The following is an 18,000-nucleotide window of genomic DNA, read 5'->3' on the forward strand; positions in this document are numbered from 1 at the left end:
ATGCCACATCATTATAATATAAAATATTAATATTCTATTGAAAGAAACAACCATCAAAGAGGTATTGTCAAACACCATTCCTGTTTCCTTTTGTGAGGGAACACAAGAGAAGAATTATTTCTGGTATTCCCTATCTGAAAAAATTTAATTTTGTCTTCATTTTTATGTATTTTTTATTGAAATATAGTTGAGATACAAAGTTATATTAGCCTCAGGTACACAACATAGTGATTTTTGTCTTAACTTTTAAAAGGATAACTCATGAGTACAGAATTTTGTCAAGTAGATTTTTCAGAAAATTAAAAATTTTTTCTAATGACTACTTTTTCCTTTTATATTGAGGATTCACCTACAAGTCTTACTGTTGCTCCTTTAAATGTATTTTATCTTGATATCTGGCTATTTTTAAGGTTTTCTTTTGTATTTTTGTTTTTATGGCACATATATCACCATGGAGCCATGTGCAGTTTACTGTCCATGTATGATTCTTGAATGTGTTTATATATTTTATCAGACTTGGTAAATTTTCAGCCATCATTTTTCATGAACATTATTTTTGCTCTGTTTTCTCTCTCCTCTCTCATTATGTTTACTTTAGTTGTTTTGAATGTGTCTGTTACTTGTCTTATATCAATTTATCATTATTTTTGCCATTATTTTTTTCCTGTCTTACTTCAGTTTCTTAATTTTTATCTTCCAGTTCACTAATCCTGTTTTGCTCCATAAAATCTGCATTTAACTCATGCATTAAATGCATATTATCAGTCACACTTTCAGTTCTATAATATCCATCTAAATATTTTTCAAAGTGTAATTCTCCAGATATATTTCTGTGCTTTCAAGTAACTTTAGCATATTTCTCTCTCTTAAGGAAAATATTCACTACAGTTCTATAATCCTTGTCTGGTAACTACTTACTGGGTCAACTGTAAGTCTGCTTCTTTTTCTTTTGCATTAAAAAATTTTTTTTGATCACAAATCACAAAGTTTTTTCCTTTTTTTCCTAGTATTTATTTTAGTCTTTTTTCTAATAAAAAAAGAATCTGCAGGTAATGTCATGTTCTATCAGAAGTGGTTTTTCTTTGGGATTCTGGGAAGATGGCAGAGTAGAGGGAGCCTGAATCCACCTTGTCCCACCTACACACCGAAACTACACCTTTATACAGAATATTTCCCTGTGAAGAAGAACAAAGACTGAAGTGAGCACTTTCTATACAGTAGGGGAAAGAAAGGTAAAAGAAAATGGCAGGAGAGAAGGGAACCTCTTTCCCAGCACGGCCTCCAGTAGAGGGGAAAGAGAGGACTATCTCTGGGAGAGCCAGGCAGTGAACTCCCTGCCCTGAGGTGCAGGAAAATGCCCATCAGTTCGAAGTGCAAGTGGACCATAAGTGAAATAACCTGTTTCAGAACTAAACATCCACCACTTGGCAAGGAGACCACCGGAGGTAATCCAAGACGGGAGGAGGCAGCCAGCCCCATTGTTTGTGCTCCTTCTGCACATCTTAATGCGGCTGAGAGTGTGATCTGAGCACTATCCAGCAGTCCTGCCCTGCTGCCTATTGTTATCCGCTGACCCAGCTCCCATGAGCAGGACCGGAAAGATCCCTAGCTCAAAGGGAGGGTGCATGAATCTTTGGGCTGATGCAACTGAGGCAATTCCCCAGAGCCAGCAGGGAGCATGTGTGCTGGGCCTGACCCAAGGCACAAGTAAGACACAGTGGGTGGTGACATGGGAATTCACCAGAACAGCTGAGAGTACACAAGGGCCATAGGGGAACATGTGTATGCATGGTGCCTGATCCTGGCCACCAGAGAGACTGGTGGGCCAATGTGGGAATTCCCCAGAGCAGCTCAAGTATGCAGGGACTTTGAGGGTACATGCACTCACTCACACAGTGCCTGATCCTGGCAGCCAGCAGGGTACACAGGTTCCTACTTGGGATTTCCTTGGAGTAGCCCAGACTGTCCAGGGGCTGTGGTGGGATGTGCATAGAGCCTGACTCCATACCACATACAGGACCTGGTGGGCACCCAATGCAGTAATTCCCAAGAGTAGTCCCAAGTGACCTAGAGTGCACAGTCATACAGGCAAGGAGGCACAGGGGAGACAGGGCACTAATCCAGGAGATCCATGGAGTGTGCCCTGACTTGACGGTGGCCCAGGACCCTCTCCTTACCAGTGCAGAACCTACAGTTGTCCATCCAGTAACCTTCTGAAGGGTCCACCATGACTGCATCTCTGGGACCATGCCGTATGAGCCCCCATACCAGGAAAAACCAATCTTACACCCACTCATCCACTAGCTTGCCAAAACCTCTAGGTACACACACTCATCACAGGGGACTGTACTACATAAGGCCAATCCTTTAAGACTGGGAAAGTAAGCTCTTACAAGTTTCATAGAAACAAGCACAGAAAGCCATACAAAATCAGGAGACAGAGGAATACAACGCATATGACAGAACAAGGAAGACCTGAGAAAAAAAGTAAATGAAATACTGTTAACCAATCTATCTGATAAAATGTTTAAAGCAATGGTTATAAAGATATTCACTGGACTTGAGAAAATAACAGAATCAAAAGTGGACCGCAACAGAGAGATAGAAAGTCTGAGAAAGAACCAAAGATGAAGAATTCAATAGATGAAATAAAAAATACACTGGAGGGATAGAACAGCAGACTAGGAGATGCAGAAGAATGGATCAGTGACTTGGAAGATAGAGAAATAGAAAGTACTCAGGTTGAATTGCAGAAGAAAGAAAGAATTAAATGAAATGAGAAGAGGTTAAGAGAGCCCTGGGACATCATCAGATGTCCTAACATCAGCATTATATAAGTCCCCACAGGAGAAGAAAGAGAGAAAAGAGTGGAGCATTTACTTGAAGAAATAGTAGCTGAAAACTTCCTTAGCCTGAGAAAGAAAATGGTCTACCAGGTCCAGAAAGCACAGAGAAGTCCAATCAAGGTAAACCCAAGGAGGTCCACATCAAGACACATCATAGTCAATATATCAAAGACAAAGAGAGCATCTAATGAGCAGCAAGAGAAATGAAGCAAATTTCATATACAAGAAACCTCATAAGGTTATCAGTGACTTTTCTGCAGTAACCCTAAAGGCCAGAAGGGAATGGCATGATATATTCAAAGTGTGAATGGAAAAAACCACCAACTAATAATAATGTACCCAGTAAGGTCATCATTCAGAACTGAAGGAAAGATAGAGCTTCACAGATAAACACAAGTTAAAAGAGTTCACCCTACTAAACCAGCCTTACAAGAAATGTTAAAGGAACTTATTTAAAAGGAAAATAAAAGACCCTAAATAGAAGCAAGAAATTTAAGAAAGGGAAAATTTCTACTGGTAAAGCTAACATATAACAGAGGCAGTTGATCAAATACTTGAAAGTTAGTATGAAGGTGAAAATGAGAAAAGTAACAAAAGCAATTACACCTAAAAACTAGTTAAGAGAATAACAATAAAAAGGTGTAAAGGAAGATATTGTACACATTAAATTGGGATTAGGGGGAGTAGGAAATGTGCTGTTAGAATGGGTATGAAGTTCAGTGACCATCACCTTATTACAGACTGTCATATCTATAGGATGTCATAAGAACTCCACGGTAATCCCAATCCAAAAAAATATTAGATACACAAAAAGGAAAGAGAAGGGAACCCAGCCATAACATTAAAAAAAGTCATAAAACACAAGAGAAGACAACAAAAGTGAAGAAATGACAAGAGAAGAACAACAAAAACAATCAAGCTATTCCAGGCTGGTGTTCCATGTTTGTACAGGGATAAAGTGAGCAGTGGTAAATTCATTCCAGCGAGGCCTCAGCCTAAGTCAAGGCGAGGTTTCAGTTTCGGTCACACAGTCTTTGTCTTCTGTGCTCTCATTTCTATGGCAGAACTCCTTAGAGATTTTAATCAAGGCTCTGGAATGTCTTCAGTCCTAAAAACTGGAAGATTCAGTTCTGCCCTTTAGAAATCTTTTAACTTAGCACTTTTGACTCCTCTCCATGAAGCTCCAAAATTTGAAAAGTGTCACATACGAGAGGATAAGATTCAGTTTGGCATGCTCTCTCACCTCAATAGGTATTTATCAGGAATCACAGGAATACAAGAAAGTTCACACTGCCTTTTAGAATTCTTGTCTTAGTTCCCCAGCATCTAGGACAGCCACAATACTAAGAAAATGTCCCATAGGAAGAAGGAGCTATGTATTTGAGACCTCCAATATTTCAAATTATTTTTCTGAAGTCCTGTATGGCCCCCAGGAGCTTTTCTGGTTTCTCCTTTCCCCAAGAGAAGCCCTCTTCCTGGGCTAAGATTGATCCTTAGCCCATGCTCAGAATCAGAAGATCATTCCAGTTCCAAATGGTTGACAGTTGTCAACTTGCTTCTGAATGGTTTACCTGGCTCTTGAATTTTTGTACAAGTAATGTTTTTTGCTTTTCTACTTCCATGGTGGTTTAATATATGATTTTATAAATTTACCTTTTTCTAGCTGTCACAATGGAAACATTGTCATGCCATGTATTGCTATGTCATACCCAAAAGCAAAAGTTTTAAGAGACTGGTTAATGCTTGCCTTGACAACATAAAAATAATAAACCAAATAACACTTAGCTTGAACAGTATAAATATTTGTACCTTTGGACCAGTAAGACATTATTTCTATCATTCCCATCTGAGTACAAAAAAAAAGGCCATAGATTTTTTTTTTCATTATAATTTGAGATTAATTTAATTTTGGCTTTTAAGGATTCCTGCAACTTGTATTAACATATGTATATAATGCAAAATAAGATACCTTCTTTTAAACCTTATCTGAATTAAGAATATACACAAAAGTAAAGGGAAAAACTTACCTTTACATTTTTAAGGTAAAGATTATCCTCTTGAACCAAATAAATTTTAACACAACATTGAATTTTTTCTGTTGTGGCACATTATTTCCACTCTACCACAGACAGAAGCATTAGTGTCTTAATTATCTTAAATAGTGTGCTTCTTATAGCTATATAGTTTTCTGTAAAAACACTAACAACCATGATTTTTTTCTTGTATTTTTTTCTATTTTGGTATCATTAATATATTATTACATGAGCAATATTGTGGTTACTAGATTCCCCCCATTATCAAATTCCCACCGCATACCCCATTACAGTCACTGTCCATCAGCGTAGTAAGATGCTATGGAGTCACTACGTGTCTTCTCTGTGCTATGCTGCCTCCCTGTGTCCCCTGCTATATTATGTGCGGTAATAATAAAGCCCCTTATTCCCCTTATCCCTCCCTTCCCACACAACCTTTCCCTTTGGTAACTGTTAGTCCATTCTGGGGTCTGTGAGTCTGCTGCTGTTTTGTTCCTTCAGTTTCTGCTTTGTTCTTATGCTCCACAGATGAGTGAAATCATTTGGTACTTGTCTTTCTCAGCCTGGCTTATTTCACCTAGCATAATAACCTCTAGCTCCATCCATGTTGTTGCAAATGGTGGGATTTGTGTTTTTCTTATGGCTGAATAATATTCCATTGTGTATATGTACCACATCTTTATCCATTCATCTACTGATGGACACTTAGGTTGCTTCCATTTCTTGGCTATTATACATAGTGCTGTGATAAACATTGGCAGTGCATTTGTCTTTTTAGAACTGGGGTCCTGCATTCTTAGGGTAAATTCCTAGGAGTGGAATTCCTGGGTCAAATGGTATTTCTATTTTTAGTTTTTTGAGGAACCTCCATATTGCTTTCCACAATGGTTGAACTAGTTTACATTTCCACCAGCAGTGCAGGGGGGTTCCCCTTTCTCCACATCCTCGCCAGCATTTGTTGTTCCTAGTCTTTTATATGTTGGCCACCTAAGTGGTATGAAGTGATATCTCATTGTGGTTTTAATTTGAATTTCCCTGCAAATTGGTGATGTGGAGCATCTTTTCACATGCCTGTTGGCCATCTGAATTTCTTCTTTGGAGAACTGACTCTTCATATCCTCTGCCCATTTTTTAATAGTGTTATTTGCTTTTTGGGTGAGGCATATGAGTTCTTTATGTATTTTGTATGTTAACCCCTTGTCAGATATGTCCTTTACAAATATATTCTCCCATACTGTAGGATGCATTGTTTTCTTTTGATTGTGTCTTTTGCTGTACAGAAGCTTTTTAGCATGATGTCCCATTTGTTCATTTTTTATTTTGTTTCCCTTGCCCAAGGAGATGCGTTCAGGTAAAAGTTGATCATGTTTATATTTAAGAAATTTTTGCCTATATTTTCTTCTAAGACTTTTATGGTTTCATGACTTACATTCAGGTCTTTGATCCATTTTTTGTATAATTTTGTTTATGGGGTTAGACAATAATCCAGTTTCATTCTCTTGCATGTAGCTGTCCAGTTTTGCCTACACCAGCTGTTGAAGATGATGTCATTTCCCCATTGTATATCCATGGCTCCTTTATCATATATTAATTGACCATATATGCTTGGGTTTGTATCTGGGCTCTCGACTCTGTTCCATTGGTCTATGGGTCTGTTCTTGTGACAGTACCAAATTGTCTTGATTACTGTGGCTTTGTAGTAGAGCTTGAAGTCAGAGAGCATAATCCCCCAGATTTATTCATCCAAAGACCATGATTTTTAAGAATATCATAAATTTCCATTCTTTTCTTCTCTCCAACAATCCTGTTGGAGTGAATCTGCTCATTTCCATGATTGCTGTCAGCAACCTATAATTTCAACTAATAATTTCATTGTTCTCTTAAAGAGAGTGTAGTGGTACTTTACCTTAAATTGTATATTCTAGAGCTTTTATTACATGGGCAATAATGGTTCAATTTGTGTATTTTAAGTATCAGTGGCTTTTAAAAAATCTCATCTTGTTTGACCTCTAAGCAGCATTTGAAAATGGTTGACTGTTCTCTTCTTAGAATAGAACTCTCTATTCTGCTTCTAGGGCATCAATTTCCCCCACACCTCCCCAACAGTTTTTCAATAATCAACCAGGGGAAAAATCTATAAATCAAATCTTCAAATCTTAAATTTGAATCTTTGGCTTTATGTTATTGGACTCCTATTTACCTTACCTAACTTATTTCTTGCTCACCTCCACAACTACCCTGCTACAACCCTTTCTTTTCTCTTAAATCTTCAATATCATTTCAGTTATAGGATATTTGAAAATTTCCCCCCATTACAATTAGCACACACAATGTAGGGGGTGGCACGGGGAAGGCAGTACAACAGAGAGAAGACAAGCAGTGATTCTATAGCATCTTACTATGCTGATGGACAGTGACTGTAATGCGGTATGTGGTGGGGACTTGATAATAGGGGAAGTCTAGTAACCACAGTGTTGCTCATGTAATTGTACATTAATGATACCAAAAAAAGAAAAAAAAGCAGCTGGAAATAGAGAACATTTATACTTATGTCCCAAGATACAGACTTTTTAAAAAAGAGTCTTACTATGCAAGTCAGAGTGGAGTGAGGGAGAAAAAGGATAGGGAAGCATTTCTCTCAGACAGAAAAAAGAAATCAAGGTGTTCCTAAAAAAGACCTTGAACATTACTCTGCAGAAGTAAATGCCAAAATGGCAAGGCAATCTTGATCAGAAATTGGAAGCTCTCATTCTAATGGCTTTGGGGTTGGTGATCATAGTGCCAAAGCTGTGGAGAGCGCTTCATATGGTCCTCATGTACCTTACAACTGTACCACACCTCAGCTCAAAGAAACACTTCCTAAGAGAAAGACCCACATCTAGGGACCTGCATCAGCCTGTTTCAGATTCCAAGGGGTCTTAAAGTGAGACACAGCTCTCACTGTGATTTCTTTTGTTTGTTTTTTTTTCCCCAGGAGGGGGATAATAAATTTATTTATTTTTGAAAAAAAAAACTGTATCATCTGCAAATAGAGGCAATTTTACTTCTTCCTTTCTAATTCTGTTATTCATTTATTTCTTCTTCTTGTCTGCTTGCTCTGGTTAGAACTTCCACTACTGTGATGAATAAGACTGTTGGGTACTACTGTTTTTGTTACTGATCTTAGAGGAAAAGTTTTCAGTTTTTCACCATTGAGTAGGATGTTAGCTGTTGGCTTTTCATATGTGGCCTTTACTATGTTGGGGTACTTTCCTTCTAATCCTAGTTTATTGAGTGCTTTTTTTTTTTCAAAAAAGGGTGTTGCCAATGTTTTTTATGCATCAACTGAAATGATCACATGGTTTCTCTTCCCTCCATTTTGTAAATGTGTTGTTTTACATTGATCAGTTTCATATGTTGAACCATTCTTACATTATAGGAATAAATCCCACCTGATCATGATGTGTATTCTTTTAATATAAGTTTTCTAGTATTTTGTTGAAGATTTTTCCCATAAATGTTCATAGGGGAGATTGGTCTGTAGTTTTCTTTTCTTATGTTGTCTTTGTCAGCTTTGATATCAGGGTAACGGTGGCCTCATGAGTTAGGAAGTGTCTCTCCTATCCAAATTTTTAGAAAAGTTTGGAAAGGATTGGTATTAATTCTTTAGATGTTTGGTAGAATTCACCAGTGAAGGCATCAGATCAAGCTCTTTTCTTGGAAGATTTTTATTACTAATTCATATCTTTACTACTTATGGATCTATTCAGATTTTTTATTTCTTCAAGATGATACATCTTGGTATATTTTTGTGTTTCTAGGATTAATCTGCTTTTATGAGGTATCCAGTTTGTTGGTATGTAACTGTTCATACTACTCTTATAATCCATTTTATTTCTGGAAAGTCTGTATTAATCACTCACTCTCATTTCTGATTTTAGTAACTTTTGTTTTCTTTTACTTATCAACTAGCTAAAGGATTTTCCACTTAAAAAATCTTTATTAAATCCAATGTTTTTCATTGACTTTTTCTATTGTTTTTCTATTCTGTTTAATTAACCCTGTTCTAATCTTTATTATTTCCTGCCTGCAAGCTTTGGGTTTAGTTTGTTTCCTTTTCTAGTTTCTTAACATTTGAATTTAGGTTGTTGATTTGAGATGTAAGCATTTATAGTTATAAAATTTCTTCTTAGCATTTTCACTATGTCCCTTAAGTTTTGATATGTTGTCTTTTTGTTTTCATTAGTTTCTAAGTATTTTCTGATTTCACTTGTTTGACCTATTGGTTGTTTAATATTGTGTTGTTTAATGTTTGAAGGTTTTGGATTACTTATTCAATCTCTTTAGTGGTTAGAAGTCTGTTTAGGTGTTCTATTTCTTCATGTATCAGTCTTAGTATATTGTATGTTTTTAGAAATTTATCCTTTTCATCTAAGTTATTGATTTTTTTTTTGCTGTAAAATCATAGTATTCATTTACAATGCTTTTCATTTCTATAAGAATAGTTATACTGTCCCCTCTTTCATTTCTGATTTTAGTTATTTGAATTTTCTCTTTTTTTCTTAGTCTGTCTAGCTAGTGGTTGTCAATTTTGTTGCTCTTTAAAAAAAAAAATCACATTTTGGTATCACTGATTATTTTTCTATTTTTTATCAGTCAGAGGAATTGAGCAAACATAATTAAAATTTATATTGTGGTCAGATGAGAGGAAGAGAATAAATTTTTCCTAACAAACTTGACACAAAATTTTTCCTAACAAACGTATTTTCATATAAATACTAAAACATAATTATAAATCCCAATATTTAAATGATGTGATTAATATGGTTTATATTTAAGTTTTTCTAAATTATGAAGGAATATATATTTTTAAGCAGTGTTTGAAACATATATTGATTATGAAATTAATTGTGTTGATTTAAAATGGTATTAATATTTACTAATTCCCATTATTATGGAAACAGGAATATTTAATGCAGGAATACTAAAAGTTCATCTACCGAAAAAATAAACATGTACATACTTAATTCAGGGATGGTCATGGATCAGGGAATGTGCAGGCTAGGAGAGCCATAATATGTGGCTTCTGTGTATGGGAGATATGTTAAAAAGGCAGCTCTAAGTCTGGGTTCCCTGGGGTAATAGTTGCACCTGAGACCTTCAGGCAAATATATAAAATCTCAGTTTTTGGTGCCCATCATGCTGAGATTCCTATTGTGACTCATGCATTCTAGCCCACAAGGACTCTATCTGAAGCAGGTAAGTAGTATTTTATTGCTGTGGGGTGTAATTTCAGGGTGGAAGGCTCTATCCAGGCTAGATGATATTAGAGCTAAAGTAGATGGTTAAAAATATGAGAACTATTATCTAGAATGAAGTAGACAGAGTTGGAGAGACTAGACCAGTTGTATGTTGGAGCCACATTTGCTGACTAGCAAAGTCATTTGTGTGCATTTGTTTCAGACTCAGCATTCAGTGACATTATGTTGGTTACTTTAAAAACGGCTGTGGTAGGAGAATATACACCATGTTAACTGGCAAATACTACAAATCATGACTTTGTTTCTTATTGATTAATTGATTGATGAGCTGGCTTATCAGCATACTACTGCACCAGATAACAATAAAGAATATCCAAGTACAGTAGGAAGTAAGGTTCTATATTAATCCCTGATCCCAACTGGTAAACGTCTAGGGAATTTGAAGATGCTTACTCATTACTTCCTTGCCCTGATCCTTCATTGCACCCAACCAATATTTGCCATTTTGTTGTTTTCTTAAACATTTTGAGGGCTTACACCATGTTTCAGCATGCTAGATTCTGGAAGTGCACGAAGATAAAAGACAATACTCAGACCTTGGAAAATTTACTATTAATTGGAGGAACATTGCCAGGTAATCAGATATGCTCCTATCTGAGAAGGGGCGGGCCTCTGCTGATGAAACTCCTTGTGAAAGGAGGGAAAGGAGTTGTTATGGGGAGCTGGGTCAGTAAGCACATTCCTGAGATATTGGGCAGATAAATGCCCTGAATAAGGGTAGTTTTCTCAGCAGCACAAAGCCCAGGAGTGTGGAAGCACCTGGATCAGGTTCCTGGAGCCTTCATGAGGCATTTGAGAAATTACCTTAGGGTGACCCTCGGCTAGACAACCAAGCACTCCAGTGTACATAACTCCACTGTACACCAGACCCCAACTCCTCAGCCCCTTAGTGTCTATATTCTGCTTCACAATAAAAAGCTCTCTTTGCCCCATACAAAGTCCAGTGAATACCACCATCTGTAAGCTGGTTCTCTTGGGCTCTAATTTTGCTTCATATTGATCTCCTTTTCCAGCTAGATTTCCATCATCAGTGATGAACAGCTGGCCGTGGATCCTCAATAGTATTACTGTGTTTTATTTCTTCCATTTCCTCCAGGGGGCGCCTTTCCAGAGGGCAGGATGTGGACTCCAGGTGGCTGTGGCCGAGGACTGACCTGGTGGTAGCGGTCCTCGGCAGGCGGCTCCTCATACGCCTCCACTGACACTTCTTTCACGTGATTTATTTTCAGTTGTTTCACCATCACTTAGAGAGCAATACAGGAACAAAAGTAGGAGTGGAGTTTCCTCCTCCAGAAATAAAATGTAGAGGTGAGGAGAACAGAACCTAGAGGGGGTGGCAATGTTTACACACACTCACTCAGTGCTACGTTCTGAGTCCGAAACTCAATAAATGTAGAGATGCTGGCCGTTGTCTGTGTTCTTCACCATAGGAAACCTTCTCTTGAAAGAAGGCATGGGGAAGAGACTTTTCGGATAAATTGGAACTGGGCTAGCTGTTCTAGGCAACTGTTTCCAAAGGCCATTCTCCAACTCTTCAACTTTCCTCTGGGGATCCAACCAAGATAAATCCCCTTGGCTATTCCTTTTCTCAAAGCCTCTGTCAGCGTCTGAAGACTGTTTTCCATCCAACTGCTGATTGTGTTTGATCTCTGGCTCTTTTTTGCCTTCACCTGCTCTTTTGTCCTTAGTTCTGTGGGGCACACACTGCACCCTCAGTATTTCTGGTGGCTCTTTCCCATTTCCTCCAAGAATATGGCATTCCTTGGAAAAGTATTTTTTCTTACAGCATTTGTGTGACCTTGCAATGTATAGGAGGCGACTGTCCATTGCAAGGAACATCTCCATCAGATTGTCTATGCCTCGTCCAATGCCAGCTTCCCTGGACTGCCTTCCCAAGACAGAGCAATCAGCTCAGTTGAGCCAATCTGTGTTCACTAAGAGGGTGATCCGGTGCCCAAAGAGAAGAGGGATGCTTTGGCTTCAGAAACTAAAATGGGGGCAGGAAGGAACATAGAGTTACGAACTGCAACTTTATTTTAGGTGAAGAGCTGGGTACTTTATTATGATAACTTGACTTTTATTCATTTTTGTGAATATTATACACATACATACTTTAAAGCCTTTAATAGTCCATAAAGCTTACAGTAAAAATAGTTTCTCTGCCCCATCCCACCTCTCTTTCTTGTTCCTCAGAAACAACCATTTTAACACTTAAAACTATTTCTTTAGTATTTTCAGATAAACAGCATGTTTATATTGTTATTTCTTGATTTACATTTATAAGTAATTTTTAGATGTTGCCATACAATATTCTATACGGAAGCTGGATGTTCAGCTTTCCAACGTGTAAACCCCTCCACACCAAATGCATCCATGCCCATTCAGACACACACAAACTTCCTTTTTCTTGGTTTTGTTAATAGAATTATATTGTAATTTTAAGATGTATATTTAGGTTTACATTTTTATGATTATAACTGAATTATAGAGTGACATATGATCACATTTCTTACAACAAAATTTTTTTCTTCTCTGGAATAAGTAATTGTTTTCTTGTTAGCTTAGTTTTTCTGTCTTACCTTTCTCTAGAGTACAAATTACATTTCAAAACCAAGTTTTTCCTTTTCCCTTTGAGTCTTTCCTTTAAGTATCCTCCATCCCCTTGATCCAGCCTAGACTCAGGATACTGTAGGACCGTTCACAGTTGTCAATCTTCACCATTATTCAAGGAATTCCCTCTTCCTTCACAGCCTGCACCCTCTCATGCATTGTATCACTATGTTTTAGCTCATATGTTGGGGCCCATATTTCTCTATTTTTGGTTCATTTCTTCATCTTGGTGTGCTTAGCTTCCAGTAGCTAACTGTGAATAGGTTAATGGGAGGTAAATCTTTTGAGGTCTTAAATAATCTTTTCTATTTTTATAAATTTTTTATTTATTTTGGGGTAAAATTCTGGATTGGAGTAATTTGACAGGAAGTCTCCCTAAACAAATCCCAGGCCTATACATAGGACCTTTAATCACTTTTTGAAGCCTCATTCTTAAACCAAAATGAATTTTGTGATCTGGGTACAGTGTTATATAAGCTATCACTAACAGACATAATAAACAGAAGTTCACTGGAGTTTCATTGTGTTTAGTATGTAGCCTTTCATTTTATCTCCCACTTTCTGCACAGTCCCCACGCCAGCTATGCCTAGATCCAAAGGTTTAACTCCAACAGAATATTACTCCAGTATTCTGCTGGGTAAGGGAAGTGAATGGACAGATTGGGAAAAAGGTTCAGGAATCTAATCATTCTTTATACAGATTTTCAATCAATAATTCTTAAAAAAACTCCTATCTTACTTAGAAAAGTAGCAAATACCTTTAATTCTTGAGACTATCTGGGTTCTGCAGTGAAAATTATCTGATTCTTGTTTTCACTTTGAAGCTATTTTATTCCATCTGCTTAGTCAATAGGCGTCCATCAGCTTTCAAAATATTACCACTTCTCTGCTATTATCTTCTTCTGCTTTTTGTATTTATGATGTTTTTTTATTATTTTACTGACATTTTAGCAAGGTATTTAGAGGACACTGCAGTAAATTAAAAAGCATTTAATTTGATGTGTCTAATCCAAAAACTCAGGGAAAACATTTATATATAATCCGTATTTCTCTTTGTCTCTATTAGGTGAGGTTACATTCTACACGAGCCTGCCTCAGGGAGGATGGCTAGCTTCAACCACACCAGTGTTAACCATATAGTCTTCTATCTGCTGGGCATTCCAGGCCTAGAAGACCTACACATGTGGATTTCCATCCCTTTCCTCATCTCCTACGTCTTTGCCCTCCTTGGAAATGGCCTGCTCATCTTCATCATCCTCATCAAGGGCAGCCTCCATGAGCCTATGTATCTTTTCCTCTGTATGCTGGCTGGAGTGGACATTGTCTTCGCCACCACTACAGAACCCAAGGCACTGGCCATTTTCTGGTGCAACAGTAGGGAAATCTCTCTTAATAGCTGCATTGCCCAGCTCTACTTCCAGCATTCCTCCTTCATCTCTGAGTCAGGCATCTTGCTGACGATGGCATTTGACCGGTACATTGCCATATGTTACCCCCTGAGGTACACCATGATACTCACCCACTCTCTGATAGGGAAAATTGGTGTGGCTGTTTTCTTGAGAGCACATTGTACAATTTTCCCCATGATATTTCTTCTGAAGAGATTGACTTTTTGTAGAAATAATATCCTACCACACACATTCTGTGAACACATTGGCTTGGCCAAGTATGCCTGTGATGACATCCATGTAAACATCTGGTATGGATTTTTTGTCTTAATGTCAACAGTGATTCTAGATATTGTCCTAATTTTTGTTTCGTATGTGCTGATTCTCCAGGCTGTCTTCCATATCCCTTCCCAGGATGCCCGCCACAAAGCCCTCAACACATGTGGCTCCCATGTCTGTGTCATCCTCCTCTTTTATGGGCCTGGGGTCTTCTCAGTCCTCACTCAGCGCTTTGGACGCCACATCCCACTACATGTCCACATCCTTTTGGCCAATGTCAGCATGCTTGCTCCACCTATGCTGAACCCCATCATTTATGGGGTGAAGACAAAACAGATACGAGACCAAGTGGTTTACGTGTTGTTTCCAAAGCAGAAATGACTTTGGGGATGGCAGAGACTGGTTTCTCAGAAGTTTTGGTCCTCCATGAGATATGTTTTGGCAATAGTAAACAAGAAAACTAGAAATGAGTTATTAGAAATGAATCATTGAGTGTATGGGCTCTGTAGCAACTTATCTGAGACTGTGAAAGTTACCTCTGAGCAACATAAAAGCAGAGCCTATGGGTTGACTGAGATACTTACAGCTCATTATTTGGGGAATGGAAAGATTTCTCTCTAGTACTCATGACACCATAATCTTTAAATTCCTTGATTATAGCTTGTCATATAGCTGTGATAGAAGTGAAAAACAGAAAATATAAACAGGATCTTGAATATGCATAACAGAGTAAGCAGTGGATAAATTTTTAACTTCTTTCTGTTTTGCTTATTTTAAAAATTTTGGTATTAATCTCTCCCTCTTCTAATACAAAAAGAAGTTGTAGAATCAAAGGAGATCAAAAAAGTCAATAGGCCTTATTGCATTTTAAATACTGACCAAAACAGGAATTGGTGCTGGGAAAATCTTCCCTCACTTCTCAACGTAATTTTTGTGTGATGTGCACGGGCATGCTCAGGTCACTTTTAATAATTACTGGTGGGGAAAAAAGTAGAGGTACCATGAAATCGCTACTATTTAATTCCTTTGGTGAAGACCAAGGGGATGGTTGTAGGTCATCTATGCAATGTATGTGTCCGAGTGTCGGGGTGACCTGACAGGCCAAGATATTCAGATTTTTGAGTATTTAAGTTTATATCATTATGGCAGTCTCCTCCGAACAGAATATCAATTGAAGGAAACAAACCATCATTTACATAGTCAATCCCAAGGCAGAGACACAGAAAAGATGATTTTATAATCTTTTCTTCTTCTTAAAAATATTTCTTCATGACATACAGAATACCACTCCCCAGTACGCCTCCATTCACATAGGACTGAGTGATCCTCCTTTTCTTCCTCCAGTTTGTCAACCAAGGCACTGGTTGACTTTGCCAGTTTATATTGACTTAGCTCTGTAATGTTGTCATCTTGTCTAAGAATTCTGTTCTTGTATTTTTCCTTCAAAGTATCTTCTTTCTGCCCAGTGTTAAGATAGAGCATCTCTAGAAACAACCCTTTTATCAATAAACTCTTTTCAAAGTCACTGACATCCTTGTACATTATCTAAATTTTTCATGAAATATTAAGGAGATGTGCTGTGGGACAACTGAGATACTAATATTTTTTTAATTTTAATTATTTTTTATTTTTGGTAAAATATTCTAGTATTTTTATAATGCATCAAGCAACAATTAATTATTTAAAATATTGGTTAAGACAAATGGTTATGGGATACAAAAATGATAACATTCTATATGAGTTAGAAGTTACTAAGACAATTTAGTAGTCTTTTTTTAGCTGATAATGTCTTGGCCATTATTATTAAATTTTATTTATTTATTTTGTTCTTTTGAGGTCCATACAATAAAATACACAAATTTTACTATACAGCTCTATGAATTTTGACATGTATATATATAGTCTGTAACCATCACCTAGATCAAATCAAACATTCCAATGTTTCCCCTATAACTTATTTCACTCATCCCCCGACAGGCCTCTCCTATGGCAACCACCAGTCTGTTGTGTTTATGAGTTTATTTGTTTTTCTCTTTTGTTTTATAGGTTTCACATTGAGTGAAATCACAGGGTATTTGTCTTTCTCTGCCTGGCTTATTTCACTTAGCTTAATATCCTCTAGGTCCAACTATTTGTGGCAAATGGCAAGATTTCATTCTTGTTATGGCTGAGTAATATTCCATTGTATATATGCACCACATCTTCTTTATCTGTTCATCTGTTGATGGACACTTGAGTTGCTTCCATAACTTGGCTATAGCAAACAATGCTGTGAGAAACATAGGAGCGCATAAACCTTTTCAAATTAGTGATTTTGTTTTTCTTTGCATAAATTCCAAAAGTAGAATTACTGAGTGGGTATGATATTTCTATTTTTAGTTTATGAGAAACCTCCATACTGCTTTCCATAGTGGCTCCACCAATTTACATGCCCTCCAACAGTATAGGAGGGTTTCCATTTATCCACACTCTTGTCAACACTTGTTATTTCTTGTCTTTTGGATAGCAGCTATTCTGACTGGTGTGAAGTGATATCTTATTGTAGTTTTGATTTGCATTTCCCTGATAATTAGTGATGTGGAGCATCTTTTCATGTGTTTTGACCACCTATATATCTTCTTTGATAAAATGTTCAGGTCCTTCAAAATCTTGGGAATAAAATCAAAATCCTTGAAACGTAAAAAAAAAAAAATACATTAGTAGGTAGTGGCAGCAAAAATGTTTTATATTTTACAGTTTACTTTTACATTGTTTCATGGATTCATCAGAGGCTGCAAATCTATTATCTTGTTCAGTATTCCCATCTTTGTGCTGTCCTATGAATAATCTCAGAAATACAGTGCCCACTATTAATCCCAATCAACAAATAATAATATTTTTTTAAAATTATTTTTTATTGAAGGTTAGTTGACACTCAGTATTACATTACATTAGTTTCAGGTGTACAACACAGTGATTCAACATTTATATACATGATAATTCTAGCTACCAGCTATCACCATACCAAGTTGTTTCAATATTTTGACTATATTCCTTATGCTATACATTAGATCCCAGTAACTTATTTATTTTACAATTGGAAGTGTGTACTTTTTTTTGTTGTTGTTGTTGTGAGGGCATCTCTCATATTTATTGATCAAATGGTTGTTAACAACAATAAAATTCTGTATAGGGGAGTCAATGCTCAATGCACAATCATTAATCCACCCCAAGCCTAATTTTCGTCAGTCTCCAATCTTCTGAAGCATAATGAACAAGTTCTTACATGGAGAACAAATTCTTACATAATGAATAAGTTACATGGTGAACAGTACAAGGGCAGTCATCACAGAAGCTTTTGGTTTTGCTCATGCATTACGAACTATAAACAGTCAGTTCAAATATGAATACTCATTTGATTTTTATACTAGATTTATATGTGGATACCACATTTCTCCCTTTATTATTATTATTTTTAATAAAATGCTGAAGAGGTAGGTAGATACAAGATAAAGGTAGAAAACATAGTTTAGTGTTGTAAGAGAGCAAATGTAGATGATTGGCT

At 36.9% G+C, this 18,000-nt stretch overlaps 1 protein-coding gene across 1 annotated transcript; it reads left to right on the forward strand.

Moving 5' to 3' along the window:
* Positions 1 to 12,558: 12,558 nt before the first annotated feature.
* LOC118912155 (olfactory receptor 52B4-like) lies at positions 12,559 to 15,034 on the forward strand. The gene has a single exon (XM_036884954.2). It carries the CDS (start codon positions 13,893 to 13,895, stop codon positions 14,835 to 14,837), a length of 945 nt encoding a protein of 314 aa, XP_036740849.2. The 5' UTR covers positions 12,559 to 13,892; the 3' UTR covers positions 14,838 to 15,034.
* Positions 15,035 to 18,000: the final 2,966 nt, after the last annotated feature.

This window comes from Manis pentadactyla, chromosome 9 (genome assembly GCF_030020395.1).
Source record: "Manis pentadactyla isolate mManPen7 chromosome 9, mManPen7.hap1, whole genome shotgun sequence".
Classification (NCBI taxonomy): Eukaryota; Metazoa; Chordata; class Mammalia; order Pholidota; family Manidae; genus Manis; species Manis pentadactyla.

What these genes read in the sequence shown, in the direction of transcription:
- LOC118912155 (XM_036884954.2), top strand. Translation starts at nt 13,893, where the DNA reads ATGGCTAGCTTCAACCACACCAGTGTTAACCATATAGTCTTCTATCTG.